Genomic DNA, 19,021 nt, shown 5'->3' on the forward strand with positions numbered 1-19,021 from the left:
AAGCACCTTAGTCACCTAATTAAAATTACTAGAAGCATTCATATGCTTTAAAAGTTAAGTGTTATAAAGGCCTATAAAAATGATGGTGTGAATGAACCTCTTAGAATTTAACAGTCCCCTTGTGTGCTGGCGTGCAATGCATCCGATGCAATTTCACAAGCCGCAAACACTTTGTAACCCTTCTCTCATCTCTACTGTCTACGCCACTCAAATGAAAATCTGTCAAGGCTGGTGATTTGTGCTAACTAGCTATCGATCGCACCAGCACAACGTGCGTTTACAGCTCGGGGGGTTGAATGCAAGGAGGAGGGGGAAAAAGGAGAGAAGGAGACTGCAAAATGAGGACAGCAATGCATAGCTGGTGGGGGAAAAGAAAGGTGGGAAATACTGAGAAGAAAATACAATGTTTTGCATTTGGTTTACACTGAGTGCATGGACAGATGCGCAACGAATCCTTTTGGCTGTGTGGTGGTGGATGCATTTGCAAGAGATGGGGATGGTGCACTTGACAAAACTGCATGTTAAACAATGGACCTTGACTTAAGGTTGCCTTCTCAGAAAGCTCCCCCCTGCACCCTCCCACCTGCAGTTAGCCCAAACAAAGGGGCACATAATGCACACCGGGGGCGGACTATTAACACGTGTGAAAGCGCACTCCGGCTGTGGCAATTCAATTATGCGTGTCCGTCCCGCTGCCTTTTCAGTAAAGACAATTACCGTTTTATATACTGATTAAACTAAAGGACAAGTGCCAAATGAAGGATACACACATCAAATATATGAGCTTATGGTTTACATTATTATGCCGCTTAATGTCAATGTATAATAAATTATTAGTATTATTAATTATTAGTATTATCATTAATAATAATAATAATAATAATAAAAGTACTTCTACTAATAATTATTATTATTATTATTACTGGTATTAGTTTTATTACACAGCTACAACCTTCATTAGTGGTTCTAATGGTCGTTAGGTTTCACCCACATGGAACATGTATACAAAGATACATTCATTTTTTTTTTAAACATTTATGTTACTTTTAGTAAAAATATTGGCAAATCGAGTATTTTTGTGAGTGAAAATAGAGATAAAGATCAACAGGAAATATTTCAAGGGATTTTTTTTTTTTTGAGCCTCTGTTATTTAATGTAGCTTCTAATAAATAATACTTGGATTTTGCAAATGCTTAGAGACACTTGCTTTTGATGTTTTAAAAAAAAAAAAATAGGTAGGTACTTTATTAAATAAAATGCATTTAATAGGCCTACATAGAAATCATCACCTCATTTTTGTCTTCTTTTAATTAGTGGTACTTTTATGAAGCTTTCATATTTAATTCTCACAAAGCCATTTTATATGATACATTATATTTGTGACAAACTACTTGTGTTCTGTTAAATTTGGTTTACTAAATTTAAATTTAGTAAAAAAAAAATTTTTAAAGCCCTCACTAACATAAATGTGACCTTAGATCATATCCAAACGATCTAAAAACAAATGTATAACTACATCACAATGATCTGTGTGTAATTTTCCTTTTAATAAAAATGTAATGCAGAGAAAAACTCAAGAAGGAGTGACATCATTGCTCAAAAACACTATATTGTAAAGGAGAGCATTTTTTTTGCATGTATGCCTACATTAGTGTGTTTGTGTGTGTGAGCAAGACAGAGAGAGAAAGTGAAAATATATATATATTTTTAAAGGCTATAGATTTAAAACTGGGGGAATACAAATATTGCCACCTCAGACATTTTATGGACTGTTTTTACATGCATAAATCCAAATCTGTATTGTAGTAAAATTATAAATATTTACCTTCTTTGATGGTTCCGTGGACTTTATTTTTTTCCCAAACAGACTTCTCCTCCTCTGAATCCTCAAGTAGAGACTTGTCACTGGGCACATACCAGGTGGCATGCTGCTCAGCCATGAGTGTGTCCAGATCAATGGTGTCCACGGAGCCCTTCCCAGCATCCGGGCTACAGCTAGAAAGCTCTCCATCTCCATTTTGACCACTGCAGTCACTGCTTTTTTTCTTATTTTTTCCAGCTAAAGGCTGGTCTTCTGAAATGCTGAACTGCTGCCGTTGAAGCTGGATCTGAGCCTGCAAAATTTCTAGTGGGTGAATTTCATCTTGGCCAGAGGTGCTAGAGGGTGTACGGGCTTGCTCCATGCCTGGAGTACCCGGATGGCTCACTCCACCAAAGCCATCCAATGTTGAGGTAGTGTGGTTGGAGAGGCCTTGCCCTTTCTGCCCACCTATTAGTCCATTGTCTCTCTGCAACTTGGGCGAGCCTAACAAAGTGCTGCGGCCAGCCTTCACAGTGGATGGAGCATCTGAGCTTGATGATACCTCATCTTCATTGCTATAATGTGTGCCCAAGTCATCTGTAAAATCCATGCGAGGGGAACAGACTTCAGACTTTGATACACTTTGAATGCCACTGTCAAGAGATGACATAAGGTCAGCTTGATCTGCCAGCAGCAGTTCACCCCCTTTCCCCCATGAGGGAGAGGTGTGGGACTTTTCTTGAGGTGTGCCTGTACATCTCTCCCCGGCACCAGCTGCTGAGGCCACCTGCTGGCCGGGACTTACAACAGGGTTACTGTTTTCAGAAGGGAAAAATATCCCAGGGCTCACATGGCCACTGTCTTTTTTTCTCCTCCCTCTCCCTCTCCCACTCCCTGTTGCTGCCTTCCCCTCACTGCAAGGGGTAGTGTCCATATTGTAATTTGGAGAGAGGGTGCTGGCTTCCCCCTGCAACATTTGATTTTGACCTGGTGGTTTAGGGTTGCTATTTCCAGCTGGAGGCATTTGCCCATTTTGGGGGGAAGTAATACTTGGGAAATATTCAGTCCCAGCATTCCCAGTGCCATTAACTGCACTGTTATTTAGGTCCTGTTCTGTCTGACTCAGCTTTCGTTTCCCTTCTCCCTGAGTCTTCTTGTTGAATGTCACATTGAGGTTAGGGGCCCCCAGGCTGGCAATCATGTTCTGACAGGCAGTAGAGAGGGCTGCCAGGCAGCTCTGTCCAAAAACATTGTCCTTGCCAGTCGTTTTGCTAAAATTCCCTAAGGAGAGTCCACCAAGTTTGCTGACTGAGGAACGTTGGTTAGTGGGAAAGTCTGAATGGGATGTAAAACTCCCTGGTGAGGTGCTCACCCCTTGAGAGTTACAGAGAGATGCTCCCTGTCGATTAGAGCCTCCATAGGGAAAAGAGGACGGACCACCCATGGGTGGTCCCGTAAAGTCATTAGGGCGCCTTTCTGATGGTGTATTGGGCAATCCAACACCTGTACTGGGTGACTGCATCTGTGAGAGGTTTCCCATGCCACTGTTGAATTGTGAGTGGACGTTGGGTGAAAGTAAGGGCTGCACATGGCCCTCCCCCGGTATCCTCATAGGCTCCTGCATGCCCATTCCATTCACACCAGGTCTGAACATCATGCCAGGACCATTTTGCTGCAATTCATGAGCCCCCACCTCTCCACCTGGACCCATGCGATGTCCCAGCATTTCACCAGGTGGATGCGGCCCGGGAAACCACCCACTGTCCAAAGTTATGTGTGGGTTCCGTCCATCAAAGTTCACCATCCTCCCACCATTTTCTCTCTCGAAACTTGACGGAGGCATGCCTCCCACCGGGCCCCCATGCACAAGGGGCCCTTGAGGAACATCACTGTGGTGACCCAGCTGCTGTAGATTTGGTTGTCTGATCCTCTGCTGCTGACTCCGAGAGGCCATTTGCTTGATCATCGATGCTGCATTTTGTTGCTGCTGCATTGACTGCTGCTCAGGCCCTGTAAGCTGCAGTGATGGGCCTGTTGAAAAGCCATCCGTCACAGGGGGGGTGAACTCTCCAGGCAGGCCAGGGTAGGCTGCTGGAGAGAGATTATTCTCCATACCAGGCGGGTTATGCATACCACTGTTCCAACTGCCGCAACTCTCCCCACCATGAGTGGCATTTGGAAAATCAAACCTGGGCCTCTTGGCCATATTTACATAAGGAGAATCGAAGTGTTGCAGCCTCTGATTGGAAGGCTGCTGTGGAGGGGGTGGCTGCTGTTGCATGTTGAACATGGGGTCGCCATAACTATGCATCCGTCTGTTCTCTGGTCTGTGAATAGGGTATTCAAACTGATTATGCTGGCCAGGCATCATGACGCCTCCCTCCTGCATGCTGGCATTTGCAGAACTCTTCTCTGATTGTGGGGGCTGTGGGAGAGATTGTGGGCAAGTGTTCTGTCTGCCAATCAAGCCTGGCTGCTGCTGCAAGAGAGGATGCCTGGATCCAGGCTCTATCCCCACTGGTATTTTGCGTCCACCCCCAAAACGTTCAAAGAACACATTGTGCTGGGCTGAGGGCTGCTGCTGTTGAGGGGGGGCATGGGGGTGTTCTTTAGAGATGCCCTGCATTCCAGGAGCACGAGACAACCCTGGGTTTCCAGGAAAATTGGGCCCTGGCACCTGACGCCCAGGCCCAAAATGAGAAAGCTGAGAATCAGATTCAGAGGGGGAGTACACAGACACGTCAAAATGTCCAGATGAGGGCTCATTGGAATAGTTGTAGTCCAGTCCATCAACACCACCTGGTGGGGGCATTCGTCTGGGCTCTAGATTGTGACTTTCTGATGAAGAGGACGAAGAAGACAGGCCATGGAAGGAGGCAGCACGATTAGGTGATTGGTCCAATGGGAGACATGGGGCAGGTACAGGGTGATTTCCGCTGGGGGGTCCTTGGTGCTGAAAATCAGGCATGGAGCCTGTTCTTTGCTGCTGCTGGGACTGCTGCTGAGAGAAGCCATCTGCTGACTGCCCCTCAGAGAGTGGGTCAAAACCCTCCGTGAATCCTTGCTGGAGCCCCATACCGCTGTTGTAACCCATTATCCTTCCTCTGTGTAAGCAAGAGGACCCAGGTTCAGGTCCAAAATTTCCACCAAAGTGCTGATGGTGTTGGTGTGAATGTGTTTGATGTCCATGGGGATTATTATGAGGTCGTTGAGGGTTAAAAAATCCATGCATTGAGGCCTGTTGTTGCTGTTGGAGATTCCCCACATGTAATTCAGAATGTCCTCGCTGGAATCCACCATACTGTTCACCTCCATTCATGTTAATGTTCATCTCAATCACAGGAGGCTCGTTAAGTGGGCCCATACCAGGCTCAACTGTCCCCTGTGGGCCTCCAGCATGAAAACCTGGGCTCTTGTAATGAGAGTTCATGCTTACTCTTGGCTGGTTAAAGTTTTTCTCAGTGGGGCCAAAATTTCTGTTATTAATCTGTGGACCAAACTGTTCCAGCCCAAACATACTTGCCACAATCAGTCCTGCATGACAACCAGCTTCCCTGGCTCCACTGCAGTGTCTACTGTCTCCTTTATTTTCTTTCTTTGGCAAACTCAAGTAATATCAACAACAAGTTGTATAATACAGGGGTAAATTTCAAATGTGGTATTGCCATCAATAAACAACTATGTTTGTAGTTGTAAACCACAGTAATGAATAATTAATTACTGAGAAAATCTATGATATTGTAAATGAACTTGAAATTGTAATACAAAATGCTCTACAAAAACTTTAAAGCTCAAGTTCTACTCCATAATCTGTTCCATGTTATTTCTTCACTGCTTTAAATGTATTACACAAAATATAAAGGAATTAAAATGATTTACTACGTGGAATATTTGCACTGAACAAACAGAAAAAAATTTTTTTGCCGAAATATTCTCTACATCACGGCAAAACACGACTGCTATAAAAAACAACTCTTACCACAAAAACACCCTCACCTGACGATCTGACGACAGCTACAACACAAATAGAAAAAATATATAAAACGTGTTCAGTCAAATCATCCTCCACAGACTATAATTCCAAGGTGCTTTCAAATGTCCAGAGTGAGGTAAATATTCTATTTAAAAATCCATTTGAACGCACATTACAACACTTTCCAGGGTACCACATAAATATCCAAGCCTGTTATCCAGAACAGCGTATTTGGTATCCACTTTCTTTAAGAAATGGGTAAGATTCTTTCAAATTGCACAAGTTGTAAAGAAATAGTTCCCTTGGGCTGAGCTACACAAGCGATGACACAAAAGTAAAGGGCAGAAGAAAGTCCCGTGAATGAGGGGGTGAACCCCGAACTCCAGTCTTTGTGCGCCCGTCTTTTGAAGCTCCGAGGGATCGGCAGCACATGCGCTATCCAAAGCCCGCCACCACAGAGCTGCTGGGCAACACAGTCCCATCGGTCCTGCTCATTTTCCTCGCAATCGAACAGCTTGACTGCAATTTCAATTACAGTCAACGCTTGCACATTCAGGGAGTCCTCTTCTAATAGCACCAGTTCTGAGATTTGCTCCACTCCAGCTGGAAACGATTCACCGATAGATCACATACTGATGTCTGAGACGCTCAGCAGCACTGCGCGCAACGACCGCAAGGACCAGCAACAAGTTTTCCATTTCAGCAAGGTCCTCCGCTGCAAACATCAGCCAATAGCTTACGTGCCGAGGGAGGGACGAACTCTTAAGGTAGTCCAGGATTTGTCTGTTTGCGTTACGAGAAAGGGGTTTCAGGTGCTTCAGAGAAAAATAGGCCTATTTGTTTTATTGGATCTAAATCCACTCATTGTGAAATAATAATAATAATAATAATAATAATAATAATAATAATTTTAAGGAAAATAATGAAAAGTGCTACAATGCTTTTAATTGTATTGTTATAATTATTTAATTTTACTTCATAATGATATCCTCCTAAGTATGATCATCATTTTTGAAATTTGAAAAAGGCGGTCAAATTGTTAAAACAATGTTTCCATAAAAGGGCTGTATTGCCTTATTTTTTTTATGGAATTTCCACCAAGAACATCCATGCAGTTTTTTGGGATTGTACTGTAGGTAGCCTATTTAAACATATATTTTTCTTATGTTGTTTTATTTATGTAAATTTGAGTGCTTTGTACTGGCTTTCATGTTGTTAGTGTAGCAAAATAATGCATTACTTTAGTGTCATGAGTCTTACACTGTTGTTTTGGCTTTACAGTCATTAAGCACATTCTACAGATGTTAGGCTATTGTCATTATATAATTCTATGATGTGTAGGCTAAAACATACAGTTGACATTTATTGTAGAATTTTCGATAATATAACGTATGGAAAACCTGGATATTGTGGAATGGAAAAGCATGAAAAAAACCCTTTGTAGGGAGCCTCAGTCTATCCCTATGCAAATGCTTAACAAAAGCGCAAATGCGCGGCATAATTACCACCCGGAGTTTGCATTGTTAGTGCACTTCAAACTGCGAATTAACATTTCCATTCAGATGAATTGTCCAATTAACATACTTCTGTTTACATTCTATCTATCTACCATCTACCATACCATCTATCTATCTATCTATCTATCTATCTATCTATCTATCTATCTATCTATCTATCTATCTATCTATCAAAAGATGAAGTAAGCTTTGAATGTATCAAAGCCTCATGATCCCTATACAAAGCATTGCTGCTGCCCACAGTAATAATGGATAAAGTGTGAAAACTGATTATTCTCTTTAGCTTGCTACTGTCACGCTTGTATGTAAAATTGCATGCATTTCGGTTCCCCTAATAATATTATTCCAGAAGAGGAGAGAAAACCCGTCCGTGGCTGCTGTTGTGAGTTACATCAACTTTGCCTTATAGCCTACCTTCATGATCACCATCAAAGTAAAGATTTTAACGTACACGACTGGTAGAATCAGAGAGTGTCTATTCAGAGTACTATTGTCTATTTCTCTCTGTTTAATTACGAAATACACGAATAAGGAGCTTGTGAGCAACGGAGTTTTTTTCTTTCGTTCTTTACCTGTTAGGTAGCCTACTATTATTGTTTTTTCTTTCTATATATGACGTATGTTAAACACAGCTGCTTTATAATAATAATAAGTATTAATTAATTAAGACAAACGATTTGCCGAGATGAGATACCACCCATTTACTAAGCATTTGTTATTCTACCCAAATGACCTGTAGCCTATATTTAGGCTAACTCATACTGTAAATAAATTGTTGTTAAATTAAAATTTAAAACTTCGTCTGTCCCCTCTAACATAATAGTAATAATAGCAATCATAATCATAATAGCCTAATAATAATTAAAGCAGATCGTTCTGCAGATATGAGTAGGCTATAGACCTAATCATTTTGGCTACTACAAGCATTTGTTATTCTACCCAAAGGACCTGCTCATTTCTATTAAATTAATCTTGCATGAGGAAAAACACACACAATGTAAATAAATGAATGTTAAGTGACAACAAAAGTGAATATTTAAAACATCGTCTGTCCCCTAACATAACACAAATATGAAATCTCGATGTAGCCTAATGCCATTTAAGCATAGGCGTCTCAGCAACAAATACTTGGGTTGAACAGGTTGACTTTTCTAAAGAAATACATTTTTCTCCTATAGGAGAAAAAAAATTGAGAAGCCATGGACATTCATTTTTCTGTGAACTGCTTTAATCGCTGTGGAAACTCGGTGAAAAAGACACAGTGCCATCTAGCGATTAATAAACAACATGCAATGTACAAACCAGTAGGCTATGTGTTCATAACAGTTTATGGTTGATAACAAAAAAGTAGGCTACTTTTAAACCTTTCAACCCCCAAACACTCCGTTATTCTGTTGGTGAGACGAGTCTCTGAACTTAAGGTAATCCTTCCTTCTTTCCTTCTATCCGTCCATCCATTTTCCATTCTCCAAACTGCCTATCCTCTGTTGGGTAGGGTGGGTTAAGGTAGTTATGAAATACAAATTAAAAATCATAACTATTAAAATACTGTTTATTGTTAATATTTTTTACAAAAACAGATCACTGAAATGTTTAATTTAGGTCAGAAAAACTGCACACTGGGTTGTTAATGGTAATATATTTTTTCTTGCAACCCATAACATTCTTTATTGTGTATTATATTTAAGTTTGGTCAGTACAGTGAGAATATTGTCAATGACTGAATCAAAAATGCTTAATTGCTATTTGAGTATTAGAAACATAGCAGCAAAACAGAGGGATAAATAATAATAAATAAATAAATCGTTAAATTAAATTATCACCACAAGTCTGCATTCGATGTCTGGAAGCGTACTTGGAATTGAGATTGTTGTTTTGTCCCAGAATTGAATCAGTGCCAAATGACAAGGCAGTCAAAGGCAATGTTACAAGCTGTTGAGGAAATAAAGAGGAAGGCAGGGGTGGGCAAGAGTAGGAGGAGTGTGGAAGAAAGACTTGAAGAGAACATAATGAAGTCGCAAACACTAGCTGGAACAACAGAACGTTATATATTTTTGTCACAGTTGACTGCAAAGAATTTGGCAAAAAATGGGAAGCATAGAAAGAGTATGACAATAGAATGAAGAAAAGCAGTGTACAAAAATGAAACATGTTAAGAACTGAAATGTAATTTAATGTAATAGAATAGAATAGAATAGGATTCACTAACAAATTAATCACCAATTTTTTTAAAATATAGGTTGAAAACTGTGACAAAATAATTGTATTGTAAATGTTGAATGCAAAAGGAGGAGAAAGGGTTTGAGTCTAATATCCAAGTCTATAAAGACTATCATCAGTGATTATATGGACTGAAACGTTCTGTAAAAAAAAAATTTGATTTTGCATCTAAGGCTGAAAGCCTTCATGCTTCTTCTATTCATTCTGAATTGCACTAAACAGTAATTTTGTATTACTATCATTTATTTATTTTTTGGATAATACACATTGCAAAAAAAAAAAAGTGTGTAGAGTCTAATAAATGGGACATAGCATGCTTACTTTAACAGATAATAAAACTGTAGTGAAAAAGAAATAGACTAGTAATTTCCTTAATTTAGCAATTAAGTATAGTTATTTCCTTAATTTATTTATTGCAAAATTCACTTTCTTTAAAATAAGAATCAAATATAAGCTGGTAAAATAATGTATCTCTCTAGCAGCTGAATCGCGGCACTGACTCTTAGAACAGAGAAGTTGGCTGTGGTATAAAGCAATGCTTAACATAATTGTTTTGAAACTTCCTGCTTTTAAAACTGATGACATCCAAAGATTCTTCCAGTTTTGTATTATTATTTTGCTCACAGTTGTCCTTCCTTTGTGGAGGGGAACTAGTGCAATGTGACCCTTTCTCTGAAGAATCTCCAGTTCTGTCAGTCAGTAGTGGTCCACTTAGAGCTGTAGGTCAAGGGTTTAAGTATCATCTGTCATCCAAAGGAAAGCAATTGTTCAAAGAGGGAAAAAAAATGAGGTGCAGCAAAAGTGATAGAACACTTAGGCTGTATATTTAGTTGATAGGTCCTTTACATGAATTCTGCAAGCAATCACATCATTACCACATGGTACAAGTTGATTGGATCCTGCAGCCAATGAGATTGCTAGTCCTGCTTTCTCTAAAACCCTCCACCTCCCCCAGCTCCACCTGCCTAGATCTGCTCGAGATATGCCGCAGCATTTCTTAGATGCTTACAGTTTATGTATCTATTAGCATTAGCAAATCCATTCTTGCTCTGTAGCAGCAGCAGCGTAGCAGATCTGGCAAGACCAAATACATTAACAGAAACAAAAGGCAGTTTGTTCAATAAAAGTGGACACAATATTTATAAGTTTTTCTTGTTCTGTCAGATGCTTCATATATTGAACCTTTTAGAACCTACTATCCCCATCATAGGATCAAGTTATTATTTATGTTTTAATTGATTAATTGATTTTAAAAATATTTTTTGGGGGATTAAACGGCTTGTAAATACATTATCACAAGAAAAAAATTAACTTGAAAGTATCATTTAAGACATTTTGGTAACATTTGGTTATTATAAGTAACTTTGTAAGTATAAGTAAGTTTGTTATAACTAAGTCTTTAGAGTATCACTATAGTCTTTCTGTTTAATATCTGCTAACACTTTATTTTGATGTTCCCCAACAGGCATTCTTCTGACTTTAAGTAACTTTGCAACTACATGTCAACGTGTCATATTCACCTTAACCCAAACCTAACAGTCAGATAATAGAGTTAGTAGACATAGTCACTAATTTGTAGTTGCAAAGTTATTTACAATTAGTAAAATGTCTAAAGTGGACCATTGAAATAAAGTGTAACCAACATTTCTCCTTATAGAACCTTTTTGACATTAAGGGTTCTTTGAGTCATGAACCCTAAGGTTCTATATAGAACCACATTGAACCCTTTTTTTCTAGTACTATTCAAAATGAAGACAAAGTGTTTTTTTTTATGAGACTTTATGGTATTTCCTTATCCCATGTCATGCAGGAAATGTTCTCTGGGACCTGGGTTCATCCCGCATGAGTCCACAGGAAGTACATCACAGCTCTAACACAAGGCCAGAATTAGCACAGCGGATTTGGTCATGTAAAGGGCTCGACCTGTCAGAACAGCTACAGAGGCTTTAGTCTAGATAGAGGTCATTTATAATTTTAAATTCGGAAGTTCAGAAAAACTGGAATGTGAAACAGTCTGTCCAGAATAAATGGTAAAGAGACCCAAATGCTCCAGAAATCTTCTAAACTATAACTTTGGTTGTGTGGTTTGTTTAAGTCTGTAACTGTAGCAATAATAGTGATGTTTGGCTTCACAAAAAATATTAATGAGACGACAAGGCATATTTTAATGTTTAAACACACACAAAAAGTACATTCTCACTATTTTTAATTTCAGATGCATTTACACACATTTGAAATCACTTTTTGTTTTATCCCTATAAGCATTAAAAGTAGATTTCCGAAATTTTCATTAAACACTTGATTTGATATTGTCTATAACCAGTCCCAATACACTTTCTTTTTTACACTGATAACACATATGTCTGAAGTCAGGAAATTTGTTAGAGTGAAACGTTATTATTAGAGAAATTATTATCCACGCAGGCATATTTGACAGCCAGTGCTTGCGAAATTGAAATATAACCATCACATAGGCAGGAATTGTTATTAAAGGTGCCCCAGTGAAAGTCAACATATCTTCATCTTCATCTTCATCTTCATAACAAAATTCCACTACATTTCAATGCAGTTTGTAAACACAAAATATCACAGAGCTCTATCATTATAGGAAGTTAAACTCAGTATAGGCAGTTTTCAGAAGGAGGATTTCATGTTTCATGTTTTCATTTATGATGTTACACAAGCTTAAAAATACTGCTTATGTATTCTACAACAGCAAATGTATCAAAAGATACTAAATTTGCCACCATGCAACACATTTCAGAATATTATATAAAATATAACAAGCATTACATAAAAAAAAAAACGGAATTTTTATTTTTTTTGCTAGTTGAAAATTGACTAGTTTAATGCTGCGTTCACACCGGATGCAAATATCGCGTCAAATTCGCCTCTACCTCGTCTAGTTATATGCTTGACCACTTTGAATCCATTCGCGCGTCAAGAGCGAAATTGACGCGCGTAAAAAACAAAAGTTTGAAGCGAAATTTACGGGCGTCAGAATCGAAACCCGTTGCCGGGCATCTTTTTTTTTGTTGATCGAGCATTCACAGAGAGAGTCACAGCTCTGTATTTGCTCTGGAGAGCAGAACGGCGGCGTAGGGGTCATCGTCGCTGTATTTGTGTCCACCAGACCCTTCGGAGGCGAACCCAGTGTGGCGAGTTTCACCATTTGTGGGGCAGTCATGGCCTAACGGTAACAGAGTTGAACTGGTGACCCAAAGGTTGCTGGTTCGATTCCAGTACCGGCAGGAATATGACTGAGGTGTCCTTGAGCAAGGCACCTAACCCCCAATCGCTCTCATCCACCTAATCTGTCATTTATTTTTTGTTTTGATGATGGAGCCAGCCTCCAAAAGTGATTAATCTGTCGTGTGATTTTTTCTCTCTCACACACAACACTGTCCAGACATGAACTTATAATGCAGTATGTTTGTCTTTGTTTGTCTTGTCACAAAATGCACCATTCGCGCGTAACGCGCCAGACGCTCAATTCGCGCGAACTTGACGCGCGAATGAGGCGTATTCGCGTCTACCGCGCCGCGCTCCACGCCTCATTCCCGCCGCCGTAATTTTTTACGCGTGTAACGCGTCTTTGCATTGACTTAACACGGTAGAGATCCACTTTTGCGACACGACTGTAGAGTGGTGTCGCGACGCCTCCCCACATTTGTACTTTGATGGGCGTTCCTCAAGTTTACCGTATGGGAGTGGTTTTGAGCCAGCGGCCAGTCAAGAACAGAGGACCTGCGAGAGACTTCCCCCCGTCTACATATGCTCTGCTTCTATTGGATAGTCGCGTCGCGTTCAACGGAATTCATTTGCATTAAGATGGGCATCGGACAGCTTTTTGACGCGCAGCATTTTTCCAAATGAAGCGCCGCCTTCCCGGGATGCTTTGCGGGCGCGTTAAAGTCGCGTGACGTGACCCATAGGAATAAAGTGGAGCGCGGCGCAACAGAAGTGTCGCACGGACAAGTGGATCTGCACCGATAACATTGAAATCACTCGCGCCTGACGCGCTATTCGCGTCCGGTGTGAACGCAGCATAAGGCAACAGGTTTCAATGAGGTAAAATGGTACGAAGGGACACTTTAGAGCACAGAGGGGAAAAGTAAGGCAGGACAAGTCAATACCAGTGTGGAGGAACATATTTTGAGGTTAATATCCTGAAAACAGTATAAGATTACCTTGACAAATGTACTGTAACACTGGGTCTTTAATAACATTCATGTAATACATGAACCCTGGAAAAAAAAGAAATCATTCCAACGAAAAAATTTAAATTTTTGGTTGATCCTTTTCTTTAGCATAGCACATAATCTTTGAGCACTACCTGCAATATTCCATAAAGGCTATTGTTATAAAAGATTTTTGAAAAGAAGCAAGCGAATAAATGCACTGAAAGCAATTGTCAACCTTAAAGCCCTTGTGGGAAATCACCACACAGGAATTCACACCTGGGAGTATTTGCGCATCTGTGTGCATATATATGCTTGTACAATTGTGATTTTTGGAGCTTTATAAAATGGTATGTTCCCAACGTTTGTTCTTAATAAAGCCCAGGCAGGACAAGACAAGAGAGAAGGAAGTGAAATGTAAAGCCTGGCCCTGCCCTGAGGGAAACGTCTGGAAAACTGCTTTAGATGCGCAAGTGAATGAACAAGATCAAAAAACAAAACAAAAAAAACCCCTCTCTTTTTGTGCTTCAGAATTTATGATAAGGCACTGTGGGGAAGAGAGGTTTATATCTGAAAAATCAGTAACAAATCTAAATGTAGAGCTCGTGATTCAGTAAATCTAATGGGACCGGCTCCATTGGTTTGATTTGGACAGGCCGATGTGGCCTCTCTTCTTGAGGAAAGGTTTGTGGTCGTGGTTGGTCTCATTCATCAGCTGCACTGGTTCCTCGCACTCCACCTTGTTTGCGAAGCTAAAAAAGAGATTGCAGAAAGAGATGTTTGTGTTTGGACAGAGTCATGGATTATGACTTATGTAGTCGCCACAAAAAACGTTCACATATACGGTATATTACTCATCAAAATGTTGCGGAATAATTATGATTTTCAATGGTTTTGAAAGAAGTTATATGCTCAACAAGGCTGCATTTATTTGATCACACTCTAAAAATGCTGAGTTGTTTTAACCCATGTTTTGGTTAAATATGGACAAATAAAACCTTTGGATTTGAAAATTTGACAAACATGGGTTGAAACTACCCAGCATTTTTTAGAGTGCACAAAAACAGTATTGTGAAATATAACTACAATTTAAAAGAATATATTTTAAAAAGTAATTTATTCCTAAATTCTCAGCAGCCATTTCTCCAGACTTCAGTGTCACATGATATTTCAGAAATCATTCTGATATGATCATTTGGAGCTCAATCATTATCAATAATTATTGGTGCTCAATTATTAATAATTCTAATCATCAATGTTGAAAACAGATTTTGCTGCTTTATATTTTTTGGGAACCTTGATATTGTCATGAATCTGCACATGGAACATGGACAGAGGTGATCCAAACGCGGGCTTTATTAAGAGGAGAATCCAGAGACAGGTACAAGGAAACAGGCAGGGGTCAAAACCAGGTAAGCAGTCCAAACAAACATCAAATCCGTGCAGGGATAAGGCAAACGGGAAACCGGGAACAGGCAGATAATCAAGGAACCGAAACACTAGAATAGAAGGAAACTGGAACAAGGCTAGGTAATGCAGTCAGACACTTACAAACACTTACAATACTGAGCCCTGAACAAAGGGAAAACTCAGGCTTAAATCAGGGACGCTCAATCTAAAACAGGTGCAACAAATAAACCATAATCAGTCCAGGGTGAAACATAATGGAAACAATAAACTAGGAAGGAGTGCCCTCCAGAGGCTCAAGCGGGCACTCCAGCCACAGATCGTCACATAACCCCCCCTCTAAGGAGCGGCTTCCAGACGCTCCTAAGAGCTCCGGAGGGAGGTCGACGGGGGATGGGATGGAGGGCCAGGCCCGTGGAGAGGCAGGGGGCCAGGCCCATGGAGAGACCTGGGGCCTGGAGACCAGAGCAGGGCAAGAGACCACGGGGAGGCACGCTCCGCAAGTAGCCAGGGCGGAGCATGCTTGGCAGGAAGACAGGCTGGAGCATAAGTGACAGGAGAACAGGACAGCGTACACATAACACAGGACCAGGGCAGAGTACACTTAACAGGGGACCAAGACGTGGGAAGCACAGGGCTGGACAGGACCAGTGACATGGTAAGCTCAGGCGAAGGTGGTTGTGCAAAGGTCCATGTAGGCACCACCTCCATGACCCTCTCAGGTGTAGGTGGTAGTGCAAGGGTCCACGTAGATGCCACCTCCATGGCCCTCTTAGGGTACCTATTGCCCCCCCCCAAAAAGTTCATGGGGAAATTGAAAGCTAAAGCCTCCGGGCTGGAAACCGCTACTGGAAAAGGCTCCCGAAGCTTGAGAGGCGCAGGTAAGGCGAGGCGCAGAGGCGGGGACGGCAGGGCGAGGCGCAGAGGCGGGGCCGGCAGGGCGAGGAGTCTGGGAACACCCACCGGAGCCTGGCGAACCAAACGAGTCCTCCTCCTCCTGCGACGGCGAGTCACTGGGCTTGATACACTGACTTGACTGGATTCACTCATTTGGCTCGACTCATTTGATTCACTCGACTTGGTACTAGATTCACTTGACACGGCACTAGATTCACTTGACTCGGCGGCACTTGACTCGGCGGCACTTGACTCGGCGGCACTTGACTCACTTGACTCGGCGGCACTTGACTCACTTGACTCACTTGACTCGGCGGCACTTGACTCACTTGAATCGGCGGCACTTGACTCACTTGAATCGGCGGCACTTGACTCACTTGACTCGGCACTTGACTCGGCACTTGACTCACTTGACTCGGCACTTGACTCACTTGACTCGGCACTTGACTCACTTGACTCACTTGATTCAACTGGCACGCGCTCAGACTCAGTAGAAAACTCTTGAGGCAGGAATATAACGGAGCTTACGTGAAGTGTTAGAACGTCGGGATTCACATGTTGCGTGGATACGGCGGACCCTTTACGAAGCGCTGGTTCAACTGGGCTTTCATGTAGCGCAAACTCGGCGGAGCACGTGTGATGCGCTGGTTCACCGGGAGACAATTGATGCGTGGATTCAGTGGGTACCTTGTAAAGTGGCGAATCGTCGGGTCCTTTGTGAAGCAAAAGTTTCAAAAAATCCACAGTAAAAGCCGAACCGCTCATGGAAAGGGCCAGGTTAATATATTGGGTTAGAGTCCAGCTTGAACACGGAAATGGTATAGCAGAGCCGAGCGGTTCAGACAGTCCTCCCCGAAAGAGCATCATCAAACAGAAATCATTCAAGTAGGACTGACGAGAGAGCTTCAAAAAATCTGTCACAAAAACCTTGATAGGACGTTCTCCTTGACGGAGGCTTACGATCTGCGCTGTGGGATCCATATCGAGGTCCGTGTTCCTCTCAGCCGCTGGATCAGTTGTGGCTCAGTATTCTGTCATGGAACTGCACATGGAACATGGACAGAGGTGATCCAAACGCGGGCTTTATTAAGAGGAGAATCCAGAGACAGGTACAAGGAAACAGGCAGGGGTCAAAACCAGGTAAGCAGTCCAAACAAACATCAAATCCGTGCAGGGATAAGGCAAACGGGAAACCGGGAACAGGCAGATAATCAAGGAACCGAAACACTAGAATACAAGGAAACTGGAACAAGGCTAGGTAATGCAGTCAGACACATACAAACACTTACAATACTGAGCCCTGAACAAAGGGAAAACTCAGGCTTAAATCAGGGACGCTCAATCTAAAACAGGTGCAACAAATAAACCATAATCAGTCCAGGGTGAAACATAATGGAAACAATAAACTAGGAAGGAGTGCCCTCCAGAGGCTCAAGCGGGCACTCCAGCCACAGATCGTCACAGATATATAATTATTATATATATATATATATATATATATATATATATATATATATATATATATATATATATATAATTATTATAAATACACACGTGCATGTATAAATTTAAGAAATATTGTCATGTATATACTGTATACATATTTATACATCATTTATATTATATATAAATATTTCTATATAAATTTAAAAAAATCTTAAATATATACATGCATGTGTGTGTATTTATATATACAAAATAATTATACACAGTACACACACATGTATTATAAACACAAACTTTTATTTGGGATGCGATTAATCACGATTAATCGTTGCCCAGCACTCATTTTTTAAGAGCATTTATTTGAAATTAAAATCGTTTGTAACATTATAAATGTCTTTACTTGATCAATTTAATGCATCCTTGATCAATAAAAGTATTCATTTATTTATTTTAAATCATAGGCTACTTAGCCCAAACTTTTGAATGGTAATGTATCGAGTGTATGGTAATGTAATGAAAAAAATTAAGCACAACCGTTTTCAACCTTGATATTAATCAGAAATGTTTCTTGTGCACCAAATCAGCATATTAGAATGATTTCTGATGGATCATGTGACTGAAGTAATAATGCTGAAAATTCAGCTTTGATCACAGGAATAAATTGCATTTTAAACATATTAAAATACAAAGCAGTTCCCCTACATTGTAATAATTTACAATATTAATTTACAATATTACTGTTTTACTGTATTTTTGATCAAATGCATGCAGCTTTAATGAGCATAAAAGATTTTTTCGCCCTGTGTGTATTTCTGTGTAAATGACGTATAAGAAGAACAGACTTGAGTTCAGGTCTCAGGACATTGAGCTCAAGTCGTGACAAAGCCAATTAGTGGCTGAAATTGGAGGAGCTCGGTAAGAATTCTTAAACAGACAAGCGTTAATATCACCTGAGCAGAAAGCAGTGGGAACTAACCCGTCCATTCCTCATTTGGAATCATGGCACAGGTGCTTTTCAAGCGCAGAAATCCATTTGTATGTTAATGAGCCCTCAAGGAAGTTGAAGCATGCCATACATGCTCAACACACAGACTGTTAGAGCCCCAGAAAACCACAGACAGAGGCTGTTAGTATGTCACACAGTCAGAGAGTTTTGTCAGAGGTTGGACAGCCACTGTTAGTCAATAACAGACATTTCTTTCCCAGGCAACGGACCAGATATTCTACCTATTATCCACTGGCCCTCTCCAGATGACAAAAATTGCTCTATTATTCTAAATTCTATTACTTGATATGGGTGAGTTTCTTCTTGTTGAAAGCATGCTGCAGATACATTTCCACTGTGATAAACTAATTCCAAGATTAAACATGTGAAGTGAAGTATTATATACCAATTGTATTTATGTATTGCCAATGCAGAGTGAATTGGAAAAATGTACTCGGAATAAATATTTCTTGCTGGTCGTGAAACTGCACTTTGCAGTTATTGTTTTGATTAGAAATATATTTTTGTCTGAAGGACAGTTGCATTATTTAATCATTTTCTTTGACTTGCATATTAGTGAGAATGAGCCATGGA

At 40.6% G+C, this 19,021-nt stretch overlaps 2 protein-coding genes across 2 annotated transcripts in view; both read right to left on the reverse strand.

Annotated features, from left to right (window-relative positions):
• Positions 1-6,475, reverse strand: part of mn1b (meningioma 1b) — a 14,199-nt gene extending 7,724 nt beyond the window's left edge. Inside the window, exon 1 of the mRNA XM_077206626.1 lies at positions 1,826-6,475. Coding sequence (XP_077062741.1) covers positions 1,826-5,318 — 3,493 coding nt within the window. The 5' untranslated portion in view covers positions 5,319-6,475. The remainder of the gene's footprint in view (positions 1-1,825) is intronic.
• A 5,227-nt stretch (positions 6,476-11,702) lies between these two features.
• LOC143715036 (phosphatidylinositol transfer protein beta isoform-like) overlaps positions 11,703-19,021 on the reverse strand; it is a 50,986-nt gene continuing 43,667 nt past the window's right edge. Inside the window, exon 11 of the mRNA XM_077206627.1 lies at positions 11,703-14,444. Within this exon, the coding sequence (XP_077062742.1) occupies positions 14,397-14,444 (48 nt within the window). The 3' untranslated portion in view covers positions 11,703-14,396. The remainder of the gene's footprint in view (positions 14,445-19,021) is intronic.

The sequence above is a fragment of the Siphateles boraxobius genome, unplaced genomic scaffold, assembly GCF_051911475.1.
Source record: "Siphateles boraxobius isolate OS27281-9 unplaced genomic scaffold, OSU_SipBor_1 56, whole genome shotgun sequence".
NCBI lineage: Eukaryota > Metazoa > Chordata > Actinopteri > Cypriniformes > Leuciscidae > Siphateles > Siphateles boraxobius.